Here is a 21,685-nt window from a genome sequence, read left to right on the forward strand (position 1 = left end):
ATCTGTAAGACCCTGTGTTTAGATTGGACATAACATAGCCAAACGGGTTAAGACTGTGTCTTAAGAACTTGTTTGACTAACTAACTAGACTAACTAATCAGCCTTACATTTCAGATTTGAAGTAGACCAATCTACCTTTTTGTAACTTGAAAAAATTAGATAACTAACTTTTGAGAAAATGTCTGCAATATTACGACGAGTTTTCATTGATCTGTTCAGAAGGATGATGTTAAACAGGTGTAACTGGGGTCTAAAGTGTTTTGAGCTTCTTCAGTTTTGACCACTTCAAGCAGTAGTCAAAATGCATTGAGTGGATTGTTTTTGTAATGTAGACACTGATGTGGTCGAATGCATTTGAACAGCCACAAAAGACACCCACTGACCTCACACGTGAGCATTATGGGATGTGTTCTGAGGAAACACAGCAAAACAGTTGATTCCAACTTGCTTTCCCTCTCACACATAAGCATAATTGCTTTATTCATTCAGTCATATTCATCCAGTCCTCTCACGGAAGTGATGTGAAGTTTGATGAAATAAAAGGGAAGTGTCTCAACAAAATCAGCGGTCACTGGAGATTCGTTTGAAATGCATGTTAAGATCGGGTGTAAACTGCCTGGCTGTCACTAATACTGTGTTTGATAAGATGCTAAACTTTGTGCTTTTACATTTTTTAGACCGTGATTGTTCTTTTATCTTGTAAGGTTTCCGATTCTGGGTCTCCAGCGGAGGAACGACCTCCATTGGGGAGCCATCATGGATTGTCCAGCCTCTCAAGTGCCGGACGGCAGCGATCAGCCTCAGCTCATGGAGGCGTCAGCGGTGACGGCTGCTCTGGATACTGAGGATGCGCTTGCATTTAATACGCGTGAAATCTCGGAGCTTTTGAAACTGTCCAGTTTAGACTCCTTCCAGACAGACTCTGCCAATGAGGTGGAAATTACGGACGAACTTCAAAAAGAGCATAAAAGACATTCTGGTAGCGCTTTGGAGAATAACCACAGTGACTTAGACCGAGAGCATCAAGACGAAAGCGGTAAACATGTAGATGCGGAGCAGGAGCGGCCGCAGGGTCACGAGGGGTCGGAGGCGAACGGTAAGATCCCCAATCGGGATAGCGGGATTGACAGTCCGTCCTGCGGGGCAGAGGGCGAGGGATTCCCAAATGAGGGACGAATCGAGGAGGAGGACAGGAATGACAGCGTCGCCACGGAGACGGAGTCATGCGTCACCGCCGGCAACAAGCGGGACTCGACGCAGGATGAAGACAGCGACCTGGACGAGGGGAGCAGTGAGGATCCAGAGAGCCTGGAACCCAAGGTAAGAGTTGCAAGTGTAAAATAAGTGCTGCACATAAACATACTGGGTTAAAGTTTTTTTTTACAGTGCTTTGGGACAAAATACATTCAGTGACAACTTTCAAAACACAGAAAACATTGAAACTCTATGAACCTACACTCCCAATTTGTTGCATTTCTACAGTAATGCAGTAATATTGAAATTCTGTATATTTCAGTTCTAAACAGTAAAGTCCTATCAAAATTCATTTGATGCAGCTGAACACCTGCACAGATGTTAGTCTTGTAATTTCATTCCCATCTGTACAAAAGGGTAAACTTAGGAATAATGTTGGACTGTCATGTAAACATGGAGTGTGTGACATTTACTGCTGTGAATTCTGAGCACAAATCATTATTGATTTATGACCCTGGATCACAAAACCAGTCATAAGGGTTTCTTTTTTTTCTATCATCTGAAAGCTGAATGAATAAGCTTTCCATTGATGTATGGTTTGTTAGGATAGGACAGACAATATTTGGCCGAGATACAACTATTTGAAAATCTGGAATCTGAGGGTGCAAAAAAAATCTAAATAATGAGAAAATCGCCTTTAAAGTTGTCGACATGAAATTCTTAGCAATGCATATTACTAATCAAAAATGGGGTTTTGATGTATTTACAAAATATATTTACTTAAAGTCCTAATGACTTTTGGCATATAAGAAAAATGGATCATTTTGACCCATATAATGACCCAATGTATTTTTGGCTATTGCTACAAATTTACCCGTGCTACTTATGACTGGTTTTGTGGTCCAGGGTCACATTTGTAAGGACATTTGACAGAGAACACATCGTATAGTGCTTCCTGTTGCTGTTCCCTTTGTTTTATGTCTGTTTGTTAGGTGAAAATCGTTGCTAGTGTTGTAAAGATTGAGTTGATTTGAGACTGTATGAAGAGTTTTAGTAGTTTTAGTGCATTTTCAGTGCCAAGCTAATGTTGGTTAGAACTGTGTGAAGAGTTTGGCAAAAGTGACTGAAGTATTTAGAAATCTGTCCTAATGACTGTAATAAACACATTTTTTTCCACTTAGATTGTTGCAGTGCGTTCTGAGTTTGCCTTCACTGTGTAGTGAACATGCAGTGCTGTTCTAGATTTGACGCCTGCAGTGCTGTCTAGCTAGGTGGCTCAGAAGGATTCACTGAAGCTAGTGAACATGTCTTATGTTCTCATGCATCAGTTATGTGTCACAGGCCGGAGGAAGTGAACAGTTTAAGCAGCATGTGCTGCATTTATGTTGTGTGGAGGTTGCACTTTCTGAAAGTGTTGTTTTGCCACTGTGTGTGCGCACGCATGTGTGTGTGTGTGTGTGCGTGTGTGTGTGTGCTCTAGTGATGGTTTCATTGACCAAAGACGATGGAAACCGCTGGTTATTCAGTTCACGCGTGTGGCTATTCATATGAGCATGTTTGACTTCAACATGCATCACACTATTTTAAACTCAGTGTAGTTAGACTACCTGTGAGAATATAAAGCTCACTGCATTTATGCACATATCTACATTAATGGTGTTTTTATTTTTCCAGTAAAAACTAGATTATATCAGTTCTTAGAACATTTATGTAATATAGAAATAACAGTAGACCCAGTCTAGGTCTTGAACTGTATATTTTCATTTGCCAGTGTAATCCTCTCCATGCATGTTTTGTTTCTAGCTGTAGTGCCATTTTTGCTGCTCATTTAAATTGCTTTGTTAAAATGAGCTGAAGCAACATAATTCTTCACTGCAAAAAATACCTTTCTTACTTTGATTTTTTTTTTGTTTTTTTTGGTCTTGTTTCCAGCCAAATATCAAAAAATTCTTAAATCAAGAAGGATTTTCTAGACACGCAAAAATTATTGTCTTGTTTTCAGAAAAAAAGAAGTCAAAATGAGTTTTTGCTGAGAACAAGCAAAATGATCTGCCAGTGGGGTAAGCAAAATAATCTTATTTTAAGCAGCAAACAAGATTATTTTGTTTACCCCACTGGCAGATTATTTTGCTTGTTTTCTTCTTGATTTAAGAATTTTTTGATATTTAGCCTGGAAACAAGACAGAAAATCTAAGTAAGAAAAGCATTTTTTGCAGTGTTGGCAATTTTTCCATAACTTAATTTCATTATGTTCAATCACTTAAAGTAAGTTAAGTAAGAAGTAAGTTAAATGAACAGGGATGTTACGAGATCCGATGTGTCCCGTGACGATACACTTGCAAAACATTTTGCAGTGTTTACATTAGAGCTGCATGATTAATCCTTAATATATCTTGATTCAAACACCCACGCGATCTTATTCCTAAAAGACAATGATTTAGCTATGTCTATTAGGACTGTTTCACATCGTGATTGTCAGTGGAGAATCATGGTCTCCAATTTATTAAAAACAACTGGGATTCTCAATTTATCCAGAATTGTGAAGCTCTTGTTTAAATGTTGTTTATTACTGGATATAATTCATTAAAATGGAAGTTTAATTTCATGAAGTTTAAAATGACCTGGACCACAAAACCAGCGTTAAGTCGCTGAAGTATATTTGTAGCAATAGCCAAAAATACATTGTATGGGTCAAAATTATTGATTTTTCTTTTATGGCAAAAATCATTAGGAAATTAAGAAAAGATCATGTTCCGTGAAGATATTTTGTAAAATTCCTACTGTAAATATATCAAAACTTAATTTTTGATTAGTAATATGCATTTGTTAAGAACTTTATTTTGACAACTTTAAAGTCGATTTTCTCAATATTTAGATTTTTTTTTTTTTGCACTGTCAGATTCCAGGTTTTAAAATAGTTGTATCTTGACCAAATATTGTCCTAACAAACCATACATCAATGGAAAGCTTATTTATTCAGCTTTCAGATGATGTATAAATCTCAGTTTTGAAAAATTGACCATTATGACTGGTTTTGTGATCCAGGGTCACATTTTGTCTTTTTCATTTGAATAAAAGATTATTTTCCCTATATATTTAATCATTGAGGATTTCTTAAGAAAATTTTAAAAATCTTGTCTCGTTCTCGTGAACCCAGTCTCGTGTCTCGTCTCGTGTCGTGGGATAAGTGTCTCGTCACACCTCTATAAATGAATGATTTTGTGTTGGACTACATTAATGGCTTTTATTGACATAACTAATGGGCAGTGGATCTCTAGTTTCCAGCTTGCTGACGTTATTCGTTGAACCCTCTTGTTGTGTTGAATTTGACCCACATTCAGATTTTTAATTGACTGAATTATTTATTTCTGCTTGAAATTGTGACTTTTTCTCATTTATGGTCATGAATGCGATAACCGGTAAATGTATTTTGGAAAAGCTGTACAAAAATGTTGTGACTTTTGTGTTGGGGTCAAATTGACCACCGTTGGTTTTAATGCAGTTCACCAAATGAACCAGCACTCTGAAAAACACCAAAGAGTTGTGTTATTGTAGCTTGTCAAAGACCATGAAACAGAACTTATGAAGTTTAAGTCTCTGAATCATCCAAGGATGTGTTGTTTCTTCATCGTTGTGTTTCACAGGTCAAACTGTCTGTGAACGGATGTTTGGCTGTTAGTTTTCTAGATCTCGGTTACTAGATTGTTGCAGCGCTTAAAATAAGTGCGAGAAACCCATTTTACCCTCTCAAGAGTCTGAGAAGACCTGACAAAAAGGCAGAGGACAAACAGCAAGAAGCACTATTACACTAAACGCAAATAATGTTAGATACAGTGCTGATTACATGTACTTGTTTATTTTCTGCCTGTGCTGATCATTTTCAACAAAAATATCGATTTTTAACAGAACAGGAGTTTATAATTTGTCATATTTTATGTTTTTTTTTTGTCTCAGTTTAGAGTGAATCTTTAGTTTTTCTGTAGTGTGAACTTTTGATGAATTGCATTGAAGCCAATGGGGGCCTTTCCATAATTCCATGAAGTTCATTCATGTCTGTCAGCGTGCAGCCTTATATTCAGCTGAGGGTGCGGCTGTGAATGTGTGATTATCACCTGCACTCACTCGACAGGTTCCCCTGCTTCCCAAACCATTACTGCTACTTCATTGTGGAGAAGAGGGCTCCACTAATACATTCTCACACACATTGTGCTGTTCATCATGAATGTGAGTGGCTTCAGGACAGACCTGCAGACTCTCGTGGAGGTCGGAGTCAGCCGGTGGACGGGGTGTGAGAGCGTTCGTCCGGTTAGTCAGGGCCGAGAGGGACCGCGGGAGTGTTTTTGTGCCGGTAAGGTGTGACAGGAATTGAGCTTTGTGACCGCGCAGTAGGAGTCGCCCATATTACGAGCACACACATTCACCAAACACACGCCCTGATACCACGGTACACGCCACAAACTGCCGTTCTGCTGTCGCGCGCCGCTGGATTCTTCGTGCTTTGTGTTAAAATCCACACACACACACTGAGCTCTGGTCTTTCCTGTGTTTCCTGGTGTGAGCAGCACATCTGCTCTTAGGAAAGGTGTGTGGTGTGTGTGCTTTGTGAACAGCTGATGTGTTGATGTGTTTTTAATAGCATGCTGTCACACAGGATGTGGGATGAGCTGCCAGAGTGTTTGTGTGCTGTTATATGTGCGCATATGTCTTCTTCATGCATTTGTGTAAGCTAGATTAGCCTGGGCGAAGAACAAGATGTGAAAAATGTTCACATGATTCATTTAAACTAATTGACCTAATTGTCCACATTTTGCATGGTTGAACTTTGATTTGGTCTGACAGACCATATGCTTGAATGGCACAAAAACATCACAGAATCAAAAGAAAGACCGCTTAAGATTCTCACTGATGATTCTCATTATTCAGTAGACATTGTTATATAATGAAATGGAGTTTGTTTTCAATTAAAGGCAGTACTATTTACAATTTTATTATTTGACAACATATCGTCTGCGATAATATGGTAATTGTTGTTTTAATGTTCAATTTGACATTGAGTATTTTGCAAAAATCATTCAAAACACCTACCGAGTGCAGCGCACGCATTACGCGAAGTCCAGACTAGTGCATGTACGCATTAACAGTGCATGATTTGGTCTATTAAAATACATCACAAATTCAAGACATGGGGACAGAAAATGTATAGATTTATTCCACTTCATATAGTTAATCAATATCACACTAAGAGTGCCGTTTTCTTCTCCAAAAATGACCATGATTACAAATGTGATATGGATATATATATATATATATATTTTTTTTACAAGAATTAAGAGACTGTATGTTTTAGACACCATATTGCCTGTTTTTGCTCTATTTCACCAACAAAAATCATTTCAAACGCAGCCACAGCACTGTTTTGCGTCTCTGAGCAACATGAGTGTTTGGTTCTTGAATGAATCAACCATTTAAATTAGAGATCGACCGATATATCGATTTCCCAATATTTTTCCCTATATTTAAGCATTTTACCATAATCGGTTATTGGTTTTATAATATCGGATTCACTTGTTTAAAACACCCTAAATTATATTAACATTTACTATATAACCATTATTTCATTATACTCTATGGAAATTAATGATTTATTGTCGTTAAGTATCGTTACACGGAGTATAGTTCTGTGTAAACAGCATTTTGTCAGAATCTAGAACAATAGTAGTAATAAAAACAAAAAAACAACAACAACAAAAAAAATTGTTTGTTATATTCCAATGTTTCAGAGAATATTATTCAGTGAATTAACATTATCCAGTGAGCCATTCTTCACTCTTTTTATTAAACAGCTTATAAACCTACTATAACTGTAGTTTAAAATGAAGTTGATATGTCTCCTGTCCTTTATTTATTTTCTCCATTTGAAAACATTAGACATTCTACATTCGTTTTGCTTAGTGTTGCAGCTGATGCATTTTATAAATGAAAAAATATATATAAATAAAAAGATTTTATTGTTGTAATATGACGATTAAGGAGGAAAATATGGACTTCACCCAGTCATTTATTTACTTTACAACAGTAAATAAATATGGGTTCTGTATATCGGTTATCGGGCACATAAACATGCAAATAATCGGTATCGGTTATAAAAAATTCAGTCAATCACTAATTTAAATTATGTGGTTCAATCGCAATAACTCACTTATTAACTGTGACTCTCTGCAACCTACTGGCAGTTTTAATTCCACATTTAAAATATCTTTTTTATGATTTAAATCATTTAAAATAGCAGTATTCAACGTTTTATGTTTAAAATATCAAAACATTATTTACACATTTGTAACTGCAGGTTAAATGCATTCATGAGCTGCATTAAACAGTGTGTAAATACATCTAAACGCCACTTCAGATGCAGCTTCAGTGTTTCCTTTGCATTGTAAGAATTTGACTTTGAATGTAAGAATTTTGACAAAATGGCTTTTTAAAAGTTAAAATGCCCATAAAAGGTAAAAATCATTTACTGGAAAGGATTCATTTCTATCAGGGTGAACTGAACACCACACAGAATATGAAGAATATCAAAAAATGTAGGTGTCAGCTGTCCATAGTAGTCCTTAAGATACCAGCGCAATAACACACTCAGCAAAATATTGTCTAATTATCATTATCGATAAAATCCCTGAAAATATTGAGATACTATTTTTCATATGCTTAATAATTATTATTAAAATAATCACAATGCTAATAATAGGATTTTATTCTTGCACAATATATGTTTTCTGTTGTTTTGGGGGTAAAATATGACCTGGACAGGTTGCAGTCATCCATATACCATAAAAATGTCAAATACACTGTCTGAAAAGCACAGTTTCATCAATCTGTCGATATATATATTTTCAGATAAATATTACCACCTGTATTTATAATGTTTTCAACCACTTTTTAATGAATCAACAGTAGTTTTTCCATTTAAAAACGAATTATTTTACTAAAAACCTCAACTTAAAACCTAATCATTCAGTTAATTTTTTAACATTTCTGCTTTTACATCCTCTGGTACTGTACATTTGCTCCATAGACGTCCATTGCGTCTGCATTACTGAAAGTACTTACTTGGTTTGTTTTCTCAAAGAAAATGTATTATTGTGCTAATCGGTGCTATTTGCTAAAGCTTTAGCTATGTCGTTCTGCTAGAGGCTTTAGTGTATTCACTACTTGATTGACAATGTAAAGGGAGTTTCCGGCTTTCATTGTAGGAACATTTTTGTGTCAGTCAAGCGTGCTGTATGTCAGACAAACAGTGGATGTTGATCTGTTGTGTTGTCAGGCGTATCTGCATGACACATGTCCTCCCATTTCCTCAGATCTGCTGTCCCATTTGTGTGTGTGTGTGTGTGTGTGCTGACATAGCAAAATGGTTTTAATAAAGACATGCTGTCAGATTTATGTACTGATGGACATAATTTACTTTCCTGTAAGTCATTGTGTAACTGTTAGTAGTAAGTCAGTAGTAAAACACTGGTTGGTTTTGTCATTTGAAAGAAGTTACAGTTCGTTACCAGCCGTGTGGCATTTTTAAACAATGGTTTTCGTCTTTTTTTAGTTCGGTGACTGAAACTGATGTGTCTTCCTGTCTTTTACGCTTTTGTCTCACTCTGTCTGTCTTTCAGGGTTTGCCGTCTGATTCGCAGAAGCTGTTGAACATTGCTAAAGAGTTGCTTCAGACAGAAGAAGCGTACGTCAAAAGACTCAACCTGCTGGACCAGGTAACCACACACTAACACAGATCACTAGTCCTCCGTTTCCCCTTTCGCCTGCATGCGGCGTTCGAGTATTCAGAGTTTCTCATTATTTACATTGAAATGAGTTGTAGCTGTGGTTGTTTTGTGTTCACGTATCTTCCTGTTTCCGACACTTCCTCTTAATCTATTTCCTCTACAATCAATGATTTTTGATCTTGTCAAAGTGATTCGTTAGGGCAGAACGTCATCTAGGCCGTGCTGTAAACCCACAGCAAGCTTTCAAACCACGGAGAGCCCATTGTCTGCAGAAAAAACGGTTTACATTGTGTTTAACAGTTATTAAACATATTATGGGGAGAAACGGTTGCTCCTTTTGTGTTTCTCTTGTTCTCAACTTTTTAATTCTACTCCATCTGACCCGTAAATGAGAGGTGCACTGAAGTTGATTTATTCACCTTATTTAATCAATTGATTTAATTATTAATTAAAATGATATTGAATTATTTAGATAACTTAAAGAGAACCGATAACATGGCAGATATCGGGACCTCAATTTGAAACAGAAGTGTCTTGTATTACCCTACGTTATCATACTTATGCCACATAAGACAATAATTAGACAATTAGATAATTCATATATATTATAATAATCCATTTCGGTGTGTAAAACGATCGTACCTTGCGAACGCTTCAACAGCATTACCACAGACCTGCTATTAATACTGAAGTCGTCTGGTTTCATTTTACAGTAAATCCAGTCGATAGCTGAGGTGCATTTCTATGAAACGAGAGAGAGCAAAATGTGCTCATAAAATGAATTTCTTTCTTCTGCGGAGTTTTAGAAAATATATCAGCTCTATACGTCCATACAGCGCAAGTGAATGCTGACCAAAACCTTGAAGCTCCAAGTCATACATGTTACTCCATGTAAATCAAGTAATGTAATTTGATTGTCTCTGTGCTATGAATTGCTCACAGTAACCCCACTGTTAATGTGTGTGTGTGTTCAGGTGTTTTGTGCCCGTCTGACGGAGGCCAGCATCCCTGTTGACGTCATCACAGGAATCTTCTCCAACATCTCCAGCATCTACCTCTTTCACCACCAGTTCCTGCTGCCTGAACTACAGACACGCATCACACAGGAGTGGTGAGAATACAAACACACACGCACCTTTCACTGAAACATTTCCAAAACAAAGTATGTTGGGTTTGAGATGATAATTCAGTATGTGGCAGCTGATGTACTGTTAGACTGTGTGGCTGTGAATTGTTAGTGAAATGTGTTCATAGTTCATGTAAATGATGGTTCCTCTGTCTGGACACCTGTGTGAACTTCATATATGCACTGAAATAACCAAACAACAGCTGATTCAAATACACTGAGAAGGTTACTTAGGAAATGTAATAGGTTACAGATTACAAGTTACCCTGTTTAAAATGTAATGAGTAGTGTAACTTTTCAATAACTTTTGATTACTTTTTGGTTACTTTTCTAAATTTCCCGTATTTTCAACTGTTAATCATTAAACCAGGCAGAGTTAACCTTACAGAAGCACTCAACACTGTCAGACTTTATCACTTGAATTAAGATTATAATAAGTAAGGACAACATCTTTATTTTGCAATAACAACTGTCTGGATGTACATTATCCCACTTATTACACAGCTGCTTGCCACAAAAGTAAATAATTAGACATGAAACACTGATCCGAGTTGAAATATTTGAACGCAAAGCTTCCATGAAGAAATCAGTTGCTAGCAGGCGGCAAGTTGACAGAATTAAGAAATTGTACACATAATGTTGAATTAAGATTTAATACTTTATTAGCTAAACAAACGCAAAGCTTCCACCAAGAAAAACTATCACGTGTATAGCACCGAGATGAGTCTGTGTTATTGTGCACGGCCACACAAATCCAGACTTAACACCTCTTATTTACTTTGAGATCATTCTGAGGTTAAATAGAGATTTTAAATCATAACAAGAAATAGTTTAATAGCTATGATACTGGATTTGAAATCAAATGTTTGAATAGTTATGACAGGAAACACTGGCATCTAACAATGCCTTGTAAAAAAAACAATTAATCTTAAAAAATAAAGTATATGCATAAACCTAAAGGAAATAAAACAGTTAGTCAAATAAGCATGTGCGAATGTGTCCTGAACTCCTGAAACATCGGTGTCTCATTTTAGAGCAATCAATGCAATTTTGGAAAGAAGTCAATTAAATCTGTGTGTGGGTGTGTGTGAAAGAAAATCAAATGTAATCATTAACATTTTCAAAAGTAACTGTAATTTAATTACCAATTTTTCCTCAGTAACTGTAACTAACTACAGTTACATTTCTGTAATTAAATTATGTGATTCTGTTACATGTAACTAGTTACTCCCCAACACTGCAAATACACTACATGTGAGCGCTGATGCCACTTTGATATCTTTAGTTTTCTGATGCAGTTACATTCAGACATTCATAAACATGAGTTAAAAGTGCTTTATGAGGCCTGTGTGTGTCACACACTATCACACTGAAGAAGCACATTTATTAACAACATATGCATAGAAACAAACACAAGTAATAGTTTTAGAAAAACATGACTATTGTTCAGGCAAATAAATGTAAAAATGTAATTGAAGAACAACTTTACAGATTTTTAACATAGAGGTAGCAGATGTTTACAGTGAAAGAAGATGATTAAATGCTTTATTTAATGTTTAATGAATGAATTGAAGAAATCAGTTCTGCTCACCAAGGCTACATTTTGATCAAAAATGCAGTGAAAATAGCAATATTGTGAAACATTATTATGATTTAAAATAACTGTTTTTTCAAAATAAATTATTCTCGTGAGCTGATTCTTTTAGTAAATAGTTAAAAAACACAGGTTGCCAATTTAAGTCCGTCTCAAACACTGCCTTGCAAAAATTACAGCATGAGCAAAGGGAGATTTTATCTTAAGTAAAATGGACATTAAAACTGAAGTATACTGTAATGAATCTTAATTCATTACAGTATAACACAGAGCTGCTCTTAATACTTAAGTTGTCTGGTTTCGTTTTACAGTAAATCCAGTGGATAACTGAGGTGCATTTCTATGATTTTAAAACAATTCTAAAATGCTTAACATGAAAAATGCTGTGGCTTAACGCCTTAAGACATTGTTTTTTTAAAGACAAAACTCTGTAAACATGTTATTAATAAATCATACTATGTACAGACAACCAAGTGAGTCCAGCATATGAACGCAACACGTTTAATAACGCGTGAAGTGTTTTCTTCCCATAGAAAACTGTTATAAAGAAAACGCCAAAGTGGATGCATTAAAACAGTGTTCATATTATGGAATCATCTGCTTGTCAGTACATAGTATGGTTTATTAATAATGTGTTTTAAAGGAGAAGTCCACTTCAAAACAAAGATTCACATATAATGTTCTCACCCCCTTGTCATCCAAGATGTTCATGTCTTTCTTTCTTCAGTCGTAAAGAAATTATGTTTTTTGAGGAAAACTTTTCAGGATTTTTCTCCATATAATGGACTGATATGGTGCCCCGATTTTGAACTTCCAAAATGCAGTTTAAATGCGGATTCAAACGATCCGGTTCATGACAGTTAGCAGAATCATGTGACCATTCAGGATCCAGTTATTTAAATATAAATAAACTGACTGTGGACAGCTGATGAATGTGTTGTGTGTTTCTCAGGAGCTGTAATCCGCGTATAGGGGACATCCTGCAGAAGCTGGCCCCGTTCCTGAAGATGTACGGCGAGTATGTGAAGAACTTCGATCGTGCCATGGAGCTGGTGAGCACATGGACGCAGCGCTCCGCTCAGTTCAAAAGCGTGGTCCAAAGCATCCAGGTCAGAGCCGCCACATGATATATGTGTCCTGCATGATATACGATAAGCTGCAGGCAGCTCTCTGAACACGTGTGTGTGTGTGTGTGCAGAAGCAAGATGTGTGTGGGAACCTGACGCTGCAGCATCACATGCTGGAGCCGGTGCAGCGCATTCCCCGCTATGAGCTCTTACTCAAGGACTATCTGAAGAAACTGCCCGCTGGCGCTGCAGACCGGAGAGACGCTGAGAGTGAGTTCAGAACACACACACACACACACACACACAGTAGTTTTCACTGTGATACTCACTCACATTTACATTTGTTTAACTCATTATATTCAATGGCCTATGTTACACTGATTTATCTTTTGGTCACAACACAGTTGAAAGTCTAAAATCCTGATATTAGTAACAGCTAATGCTAATAATAGAAATATAGATGCATTTTTATTTCTCTGTTTTTTAATATATTAAGATTTATTAATACAAATGATGATGCAAATAATATCACAAGTTAGATTTCTGCTAGACAGCAAAGTAGTCTATATTGATTTATCACGGGCTTAAATAAATAAATACATGTAATTTAAAAAAAAAAACATCATGGAATGTTGCAATTAATACGTAAATGGACAATTAAATGCAAATATAAACTAGCAGTGTGATGTAATAATTTATTCAAGTAAAAAGAAAAGGAATGTGAAATACAATAAAAAAAAAATGTCTTAAAATGAAAAACCTTATGAAATGCACATTAAAAATAAATTGTGACAAAATAAATATGTAATGAAATAATTAAATTCATAATGAAATGAACAAAAGCATAAGAAACAGTGAGTACAAATAAATTATGAGGAGAAATGTATTTACTTGTATAAAATAAAAAACACCACCTAAAATAATACACTGTATAATGAATAAATCTCTTACCAAACACTGCACATGTCTATAGCGCAGCTCCGACGTGGCCACCGGAGCAGATCGTGGCCACTCTAGTCAATGCTTGTGTTTATACCCACCGCGCTGCGGCTCCTTGAAGCGGTTCTCCACGCTGCATCGCTAAAGTTAGGCTAATCCCCCACCTCGTCCCTACACCCCCCCCAACCATTAGAATTTCTAATGGACCGTGTTGTGACATCATTGCATGCAGAAAACAAACGCTGTAGTCCAGAGGAGCCGTTCATTGTAGTTCTTGAAAAGGGATTTTTTAAAAACAAAATATCTCCTTTTGGAGTGGACACTGAGATTTGTAACTTTATAGATCTTTTTTATGCCCAAACATAAACACCACACACTGACTATAGTTAAAAAAGTGAAAAAGCATAATATCACCCCTTTGAACAGTAGTGCACCAGTGGTGAAGACTGTTACTTTCCCTTATCACAGTCAGGATTGTCGTCTCTAAAGTATCTGCTTGGTTCCTGATGAGTGTGTTTTGGGGTGATTATTAAGGTGCAGTAATGATGGGCGTCTGTTTACTGGGCACGTCCACTGGTGTCCATGTGTGTCATCTTTATGAAATGGCGTTGTGACACAGCACCACTGTTTACTAATGCTAATAGAGCTCATTATAATAATCATGATGTTGCTGGATGAGTCTCGACACGCGCGGCGCCGACGGCAGACAGATGCCGTTCTATTTCTGACATACGCATTTCTGCCTCTCACATCCACTCTAGACTGTTTTAAAGTGTTTTTCACGCAGTGTTTTGCTTTTCAGTGTACATGAAAACTGAGTACATTCCACTTACAATTTATTTATATATACTTACATTTTGTAGTACTATTAATTGCAACATCGTATGACATTTAATCATCTCATGAGTTTTAATTTTGCCTGTTATTCTTACCATAGCAACTCATTTACATCTATTTTTATGCACCATATCAAATTTTGAGACACACTTCTGACGTCTGAACTGTTTTGTAATGATATTTAGTGATGGTGTGTGTGTGTTGTGTGTTTCAGATGCTCTGGAGCTGATCTCCACCGCAGCAAACCACTCCAACGCTGCCATCAGGAAAATGGTTAGAGCCGTATTCATAGCGTATTTTTTTCTCCCTTCCTTCTGTGTCTCATTTCAACTCGCAGACAGGATATGCTGTTTCCATTTCCTGTGCGAGTGAAAGACTCTCCTAGGTGAAAGTGCTCTATATCGCTCTCACTTCTCTATCTTTCTCTTTCTAATGCTGTCATGTAGCCTGTCACGGTTCTTCTTTTCATCTAATGAGTTTGTGAATGCAAATCATTACAAATGACTGCAGATCGCCCACCGTCCCTCTGTCTGTGTGTGTGTGTGTGTGTGTGCAGGAGAAGATGAACAAGCTCCTGGAGGTGTATGAGAAGCTAGGCGGAGAGGAGGACATCGTTAATCCAGCTAATGAATTCATTAAAGAAGGCCACTTAAAGAAGATGTCGGCTAAGAACGGCACGGCACAGGACCGATATCTCTATCTGGTGTGTTTATTTATCTTTCAAAATCGTTCTTGCATCAAGGGTTATCATGTGTTGTGAAATCTTGAGACACTGGCTGACTTGAAAATGAAACTCTCAATCTTTTCTCATTTACTGTTGTTTGGAGCAAATCCTAAAGCTTGTTGCTGTTATTTGCTCATTTGTTCCAAGGCAAACACATTTGTTTGGTGATGAATACAGAGATTGAGTGTGATGATGCTGATGAAGGTGTGCGTGTTTGTGTTTCTCCAGTTCAATAACATGGTGCTGTACTGTGTGCCAAAACTGAGGCTGATGGGACAGAAGTTTAGCGTCAGAGAGCGAATCGACATCGCAGGGATGGAGGTATGATTCAGCCGTACGTTCGGCCGTGTGTTTATCTCTGTGTCTTCATCTCATCATATGCTGATGTCCTCATGTTGGTTGAAGGTTCAGGAAAACGTCAAGCAGAACGTCCCTCACACTTTCACCATCATCGGCAAACAGCGCTCGCTTGAGCTGCAGGCCAGGTGAACACCGCACTCACTACACTTACACAGAGCTGACTGATCTGGATATTTCTCAGCGTTATATCACAGTATTCGCTCTGTTTTTACTACTTAAAGGAACACTCGTTTTACCGTTTTCAAATCCATTCAGCTGATCTCACAATGATATTACTTTCAGGTGCCTGCTGCACCCATTGTACGGCAGCAAAGTTCCTTGATTATTACGCCGAAATGAGAGTATAGTTCCTAGCCATATCAGCCTAGAAAATCGCAACTTTTCATTTTCTGTCAGTCTTAGTACACGATGTAACTACAGAAGTGTCAAGTTTTAAATAGGAAAAATATTGTCATTATATATGGTCATTTTTGAGTGAGATGCTAACGGTCTAATCAGATTCAATGATCTTTGCTAAGCTATGCTAAAAGTGCTACCGCCAGACCCGGAGATCGAATGAATGGATTTGAAAACGGTAAAACTCAACTGTTTAACTCTAGGGGAGTTGGACAATGAGCCTATTTTCAAAAAAAGAGGAGCGTTCCTTTAAGATTAATTTAGAGGCCATTTAAACATCACAGCAATCATTCTCACAAAGGCTTGTGTTGAAAAAGTTGAATAAAATAAATGTAATGTTCAGAATGTAGCTTGATGTTACACAGTAAATCTTATTTAAATGTCTGTGATTGACAGGACGGCTGAGGAGAAGGACGACTGGATAAAAGTAAGTTATTCTCCTTCCACAAATGTTGCTGTAAGCACTTTATGGATGCAACTTTTATAAAGAGTAGGACTGCTTATTACGGAAATAATATACTGTAAAAGAATATGCTGCATTGTGAACTGAATCTAATGTTTGGACACATAATTGCATATTTTTATAATTAAATAAAATGTATTGTAGTCTAAGTGAATATAAAATGCAGTTAGCTGGTGATTGTTTAAAGGAGAAGTCCACTTCCGGAACAAAAATTTACAGATAATGTACTCACCCCCTTATCATCCAAGATGTTCATGTCTTTCTTTCTTCAGTCATTTGGCTGGATTTTTCTCCATATAATGGACTTCATTGGTGCCCCGAGTTTGAACTTTCAAAATGTAGTTAAAATGCAGCTTCAAAGGCTCTAAACGATCCCAGCTGAGGAAGAGGGGTCTTACCTTTTTCTAAAAAAAAAAAAAAATACAATTTATATACTTTTTAACCTCAAATGCTCATCCTGTCTAGCTCTGTGTGAATAAAGTTAGGGTATGTCAAAAATCTCATTTTCTCCTCCAACTTCAAAATCATCATACATCGCTGCAGAAGTACCGACCCAGTGTTTACAAAGTGAAATGGAAAAGGTAAAACAGCGATGTAGGATGATTTTAAAGTTGGAGGAAAAAATGAGACTGGAGTTTTTCACCATACCCTGAATGTCTTGAACCAGAATACACACGCAGAGCCATGCAAGATGAGCATTTGAAGTTAAAAAGAATATCTTTTTTTTTTTGTTTTTTTTGTTTTTTTTTTTTTTAGAAAAATAACTGATCGTTTTGCTAGATAAGACCCTTCTTCCTCGGCTGGGATCATTTAGAGTCCTTTGAAGCTGCAATTAAACAGCATTTTTTAAAGGGCATCATAGAAGTCCACTATATGAAGAGAAATTCTGAAATGCTTTCCTCAAAAAACATAATTTCTTTTCTTTAACATCTTGAATGACAACGGGGTGAGTAAATTACTGGTAAATGTTTGTTTTAGAACTACTCCTCCAACCCACTTAATTAAGACTAAGCACATCTTTATATGTAATTTCATAATTACTTCTGTTGTCTTTGAAATGTGGTTAAAATACTACTGAATGTCCTGACAAGCATTTAAGGTCAAGTAAAATATACTTTGATTCACTTTTAAGTCATGCATTAAAAAATATCTTTAATTATACACATTTGTTGTGAAGTTGCATTTTAAAGTCAACACATCAAAATAAGTGTACTTTTTAAAAACACATCAAAAGAATATTAAGACATGATTTAAAATGTACTTTAAAATAAAACGTAATTTGATATAACTACGGTGCTTTTTTTAAAAGTGTTCTCAAGTGTCATGAGTCTCTCTTGAAATCATGTAGATGGTCTGTTATTTTGTTAATTTTATGTCATATGCAAGTATATATTTAAATATATATATATATTTTTTAAGTAAGTTAAGCAAGCTAAGTTTAAGAATCAAGGGATTCTGGTATAATTTCAGCACAACTGCGGTTGGATTTTAGTTGTTATTTTTATGCAATTCTATTTCTAAGTCTATTATCTATTATCTATTCATAAGTCAACATGACAATATAACTGACCGTATCTAATGACGTTATAAGAAAAATGATCATGTTCATATTCATACTGTGATCAATTCACCTACTCATTTTTTACTAAAGACAAAAAATGTTTAATTTCCCTCTGAAATGACACACTTTTCATCATTAAGTCAATTCACCATTAAGATAATCGTTCCACACTACCTCATGAATACCTTATTTCACTCTCAGATGTGTCACACTACAGAAGTACAGTACAGATCGTTCGGCCAAAAAATGAAAGCCCTGTCATCATTTGCTCACCCTCGCCTTCATTCACTTTGCTCTGTGGAGCACAAAAGGAGAAACTGGCTCTAATTGCATATAATAGCATGGAAGACAATCAGGAGTATCATAAGAGTAGTTCACATGACTCATATGAGATCTGGAAGCTCTGTTTGAAAAACAGACTGTAAATTAAGTTCTTAAATGGTTCTTTAGAGTCGGTTCACACGAATCTGACTGATGCTCTGAGGTGGAATGGTTTTTCAGTTGTGAGCTTGTCTCATCATCAGAGCTGAAGCGTTGATCATCCTCATCTGTTTGCAGGTGATCCTGGCGACGATTGAGAAGCACAAGCAGAACAGCGAGACGTTCAAAGCTTTCAACATCTCCTGCAGCCGTGATGATGAGCACACGCCTGACTCGCCGGTAACTCCACGCTCAGTCCTTCCCAAACTAGCCTAGTCATGTTTCCTGTGCAGCCCCGTTAGTCATACAGGAATTATGAGTATTTGGGAATTTTCCTTAGCTTTGGCGTGTTCATCTGTTTAATCATATAGTGATCACATGATCAACAAGATCCTGTTTTTGCATCACACAAATGCACTCATGCATCACACTGCTGGCTTTGCAGTATGTTAAATGGCTGATGTGTGATGTGTTTTGATGGCAGGGCCCGTGGAGCAGCCCGAGCACATGCGAGACAGACGGAGTGCCGCATGAGAGGGTGAGAGACACACACACACACACACACACACACTGGATCTAAAAATACGGTCTAGACGTCACTGTGTTAACCTGTGTGTGTTTGCAATCTGTAGAAGAGCTCTAAGAAACGAGAGAAGGAGAGAGAAACATGCAAAGGCTGCAACGAGACCTTCCACTTCACCAAACGCAAACACCACTGCAAGCACTGCGGCGCGGTACGTGTGTCACGATTCTCACGGCGAGACGGGTTTAACGCGCCGTACTGTGTGTCCTGACGTGTGTCGCGTTTGTTTGCAGGCCGTCTGTGGGAAATGTTCCAAGGTGTCGGAGAGCAAGAACATCCGCTTGTGTAAGCAGTGTTTTGACCTCCTGCAGGGAGCTGAAGGGACAGCAGGGGGCGGCACTGAGCCCAAGAAAAAAATCGAGGTACGATCACACTGATGCTTACACTGCACTCAACTTATGATTTATTTTAGTTTTTAGTCCTGCTTGTTTGCATTCACATAGGACACAACTAGTAGTGCTGGTCAATAAATCAATCAGTATGTATTTTCTTTATTTAGATAAGCCATTATTAGTATATGAATCAATATTTATTTTTAAAAAGCCCATAATATAACATTTTAAATGATTTTTAATATATGGAGTCTCTGTATAAATGAGCGGTGCAGTTTTGTCTACTACACGTACTGAGACTTGTCTGCACATGAACTTCATCTCCAGAGCTGCTCTGAGAGTCACTTGAGGCAGTTTATTGAAAAAATACAGAAAAAAAACCACAGGCCACAGGTCTTCACTCCAGCCTGCCCAAATAAAAGTTTGCTTTAAATTCAAGAAAGTTTAACAAAATTGTATTTCTGTTGTACGGTTTGAGTGTACTTCTCAAAAGTGGTACTAGCAGTAATAATAGTGATATAGATTATTAAACATTGTTAATTTTTGATTGATATTTTAAGGAATATTATACAACCAGGATATTCAAGTTTTAATTTGTTGTGCTTCACCTTATTTGACTCAAAAATGCAGCGCTTTTATATACATTGTTATATTTTCATTTAATTACATTTTTTAAAAGCTTGAGTTAATTGTTATGGGTAAAAATAGAAAACAGAATTTTGGAAAAAAATCTAATATAATGTTGGGCAAAATAAAACATTTAAACTTGTTGAATGCGGAATGCATTTCCTTTCCCATTAATGGTTTGAAATTAATATTGTAATACAGTGGTTCTCAAACTTTTTACAGTGGTGTACCCCCTGGGGCGTTTAACATTCATAGTACCCTCACTTAGACCACAGTCACACGTTTTCCATTAAGGGATACTTTGCCCCCTTAATCCCTGAAATTACAGGTGCATTTTTTACCTGTATAGAGGCAGTTTTTTCTGGACTTATTAATTGTATGTCATATTCTTAACATTGTGTCAAGTGAATTATTCATAAAGAAACTAAAGAAAGCAATAAATGTAGATTTAAACTAAAATCGCCAGTAGGTGGCAGCAAGTCACTGTCTTAATGAGCGAGGTGTCACATCTTTCATTCATTCATTCATTCATTCATTCATTCATTCAGTAAGGAAGCTGCTGTAGTTATAAATGGGTTATTAATCACTAAATCTCTGAATCATTAAAGCTGCAGATTCCTTCACTGATAAAACACCACTGTTGCTTCCAGACGCACACCAGTTCTGTTGCGAATTTCACTGGAACTATTGTTTTGTTGTAAAATATAACAAATAGTATTGACAATATTGTGTTTAAAATGTAGGCAACATTTAAAATGTCAGATGTTCACTTAATATTACCTTTTCGTTGAACTGTTAAATATAAAATCAACATTTGCAATCTTGTGGATATTCAGAGAAAATTGCTTTCTTGCTCGTATTTTAAACATGAAAAACAATAACTCGCACAGGGCATGTTTCTGAATCAAAGATCTCTAATTACAGTCTGTGTCAGTATTTGTTCTTCGTGCTATTAGGTGCTACAAATCTACTTTAAAGATACAATGAAAAGCAGCGCGTATTGCTAAAGCAGCATACTTTGTGGGCATCCTATCATACGCACGCTGCTGGCGTGGATGCAGTCAGTTTTGACCGCAAAAGATGAGGTCATTTGATATCATTTGACTGTTTATGACACTACAATTTTCCAGTTTTATACTAAAAGTAGTATTTTGCTTGTCAAATACATGCTCCGTTTTAATGCTACTTTAAATTGGGGTAGAATTAAATGAATGGCAAAGCTCAGCATTTTGTTCGCGTAACCCCTCTGTCACCTCACTATTGATACTGACATTTAATGACACGAAAAATATATTTTGGCCACATTGCTGAGGTTTAGTAACTCTTGTTTGATAAACGTGTTGAGATGAATGTACTGTATTGTGTACTGTGTGTCAGAGTTCTCAGCAAGAGCAGCTCTGAGGTTTGAATGTGATGTATGTTTAATTTACAGCCAGATTTGGAAGGGACTCAGATTCAGATGTGAAAAAAAAAGGTGGATTTTTCTGTTTGCACATGCATCAATATTTCTGATCAGATCCGATTTGTGTGCCAGTGTAAATGCAGGCTGCTTTACTCTCTCCTGTCCAGTGAGTCACACACAGTTCGTCCTGAAGGGGGCGCTTACAGCACGATCCTTCTGAAATCTCCATCAGTCACTGAAAGAATAATAATGAGTGTGTCTGTGTATTACTCCAGCAGCAGTAAA

General features: G+C 36.8%; 1 protein-coding gene across 2 annotated transcripts in view; it reads left to right on the forward strand.

Annotated features, from left to right (window-relative positions):
* Positions 1 to 21,685, forward strand: part of fgd (faciogenital dysplasia) — a 49,556-nt gene that overhangs the window by 25,109 nt on the left and 2,762 nt on the right. For both annotated transcript variants that reach the window (XM_051117769.1, XM_051117768.1), the window contains exons 4-17: positions 705 to 1,320; positions 8,862 to 8,957; positions 9,944 to 10,080; positions 12,642 to 12,798; positions 12,888 to 13,026; positions 14,747 to 14,805; positions 15,089 to 15,235; positions 15,485 to 15,577; positions 15,662 to 15,741; positions 16,409 to 16,439; positions 18,595 to 18,696; positions 18,941 to 18,994; positions 19,089 to 19,190; positions 19,273 to 19,401. In XM_051117769.1, the coding sequence (XP_050973726.1) occupies positions 705 to 1,320; positions 8,862 to 8,957; positions 9,944 to 10,080; positions 12,642 to 12,798; positions 12,888 to 13,026; positions 14,747 to 14,805; positions 15,089 to 15,235; positions 15,485 to 15,577; positions 15,662 to 15,741; positions 16,409 to 16,439; positions 18,595 to 18,696; positions 18,941 to 18,994; positions 19,089 to 19,190; positions 19,273 to 19,401 (1,942 nt within the window). The remainder of the gene's footprint in view (positions 1 to 704; positions 1,321 to 8,861; positions 8,958 to 9,943; positions 10,081 to 12,641; positions 12,799 to 12,887; positions 13,027 to 14,746; positions 14,806 to 15,088; positions 15,236 to 15,484; positions 15,578 to 15,661; positions 15,742 to 16,408; positions 16,440 to 18,594; positions 18,697 to 18,940; positions 18,995 to 19,088; positions 19,191 to 19,272; positions 19,402 to 21,685) is intronic.

The sequence above is a fragment of the Labeo rohita genome, chromosome 8 (genome assembly GCF_022985175.1).
Source record: "Labeo rohita strain BAU-BD-2019 chromosome 8, IGBB_LRoh.1.0, whole genome shotgun sequence".
NCBI classification, from domain to species: Eukaryota; Metazoa; Chordata; class Actinopteri; order Cypriniformes; family Cyprinidae; genus Labeo; species Labeo rohita.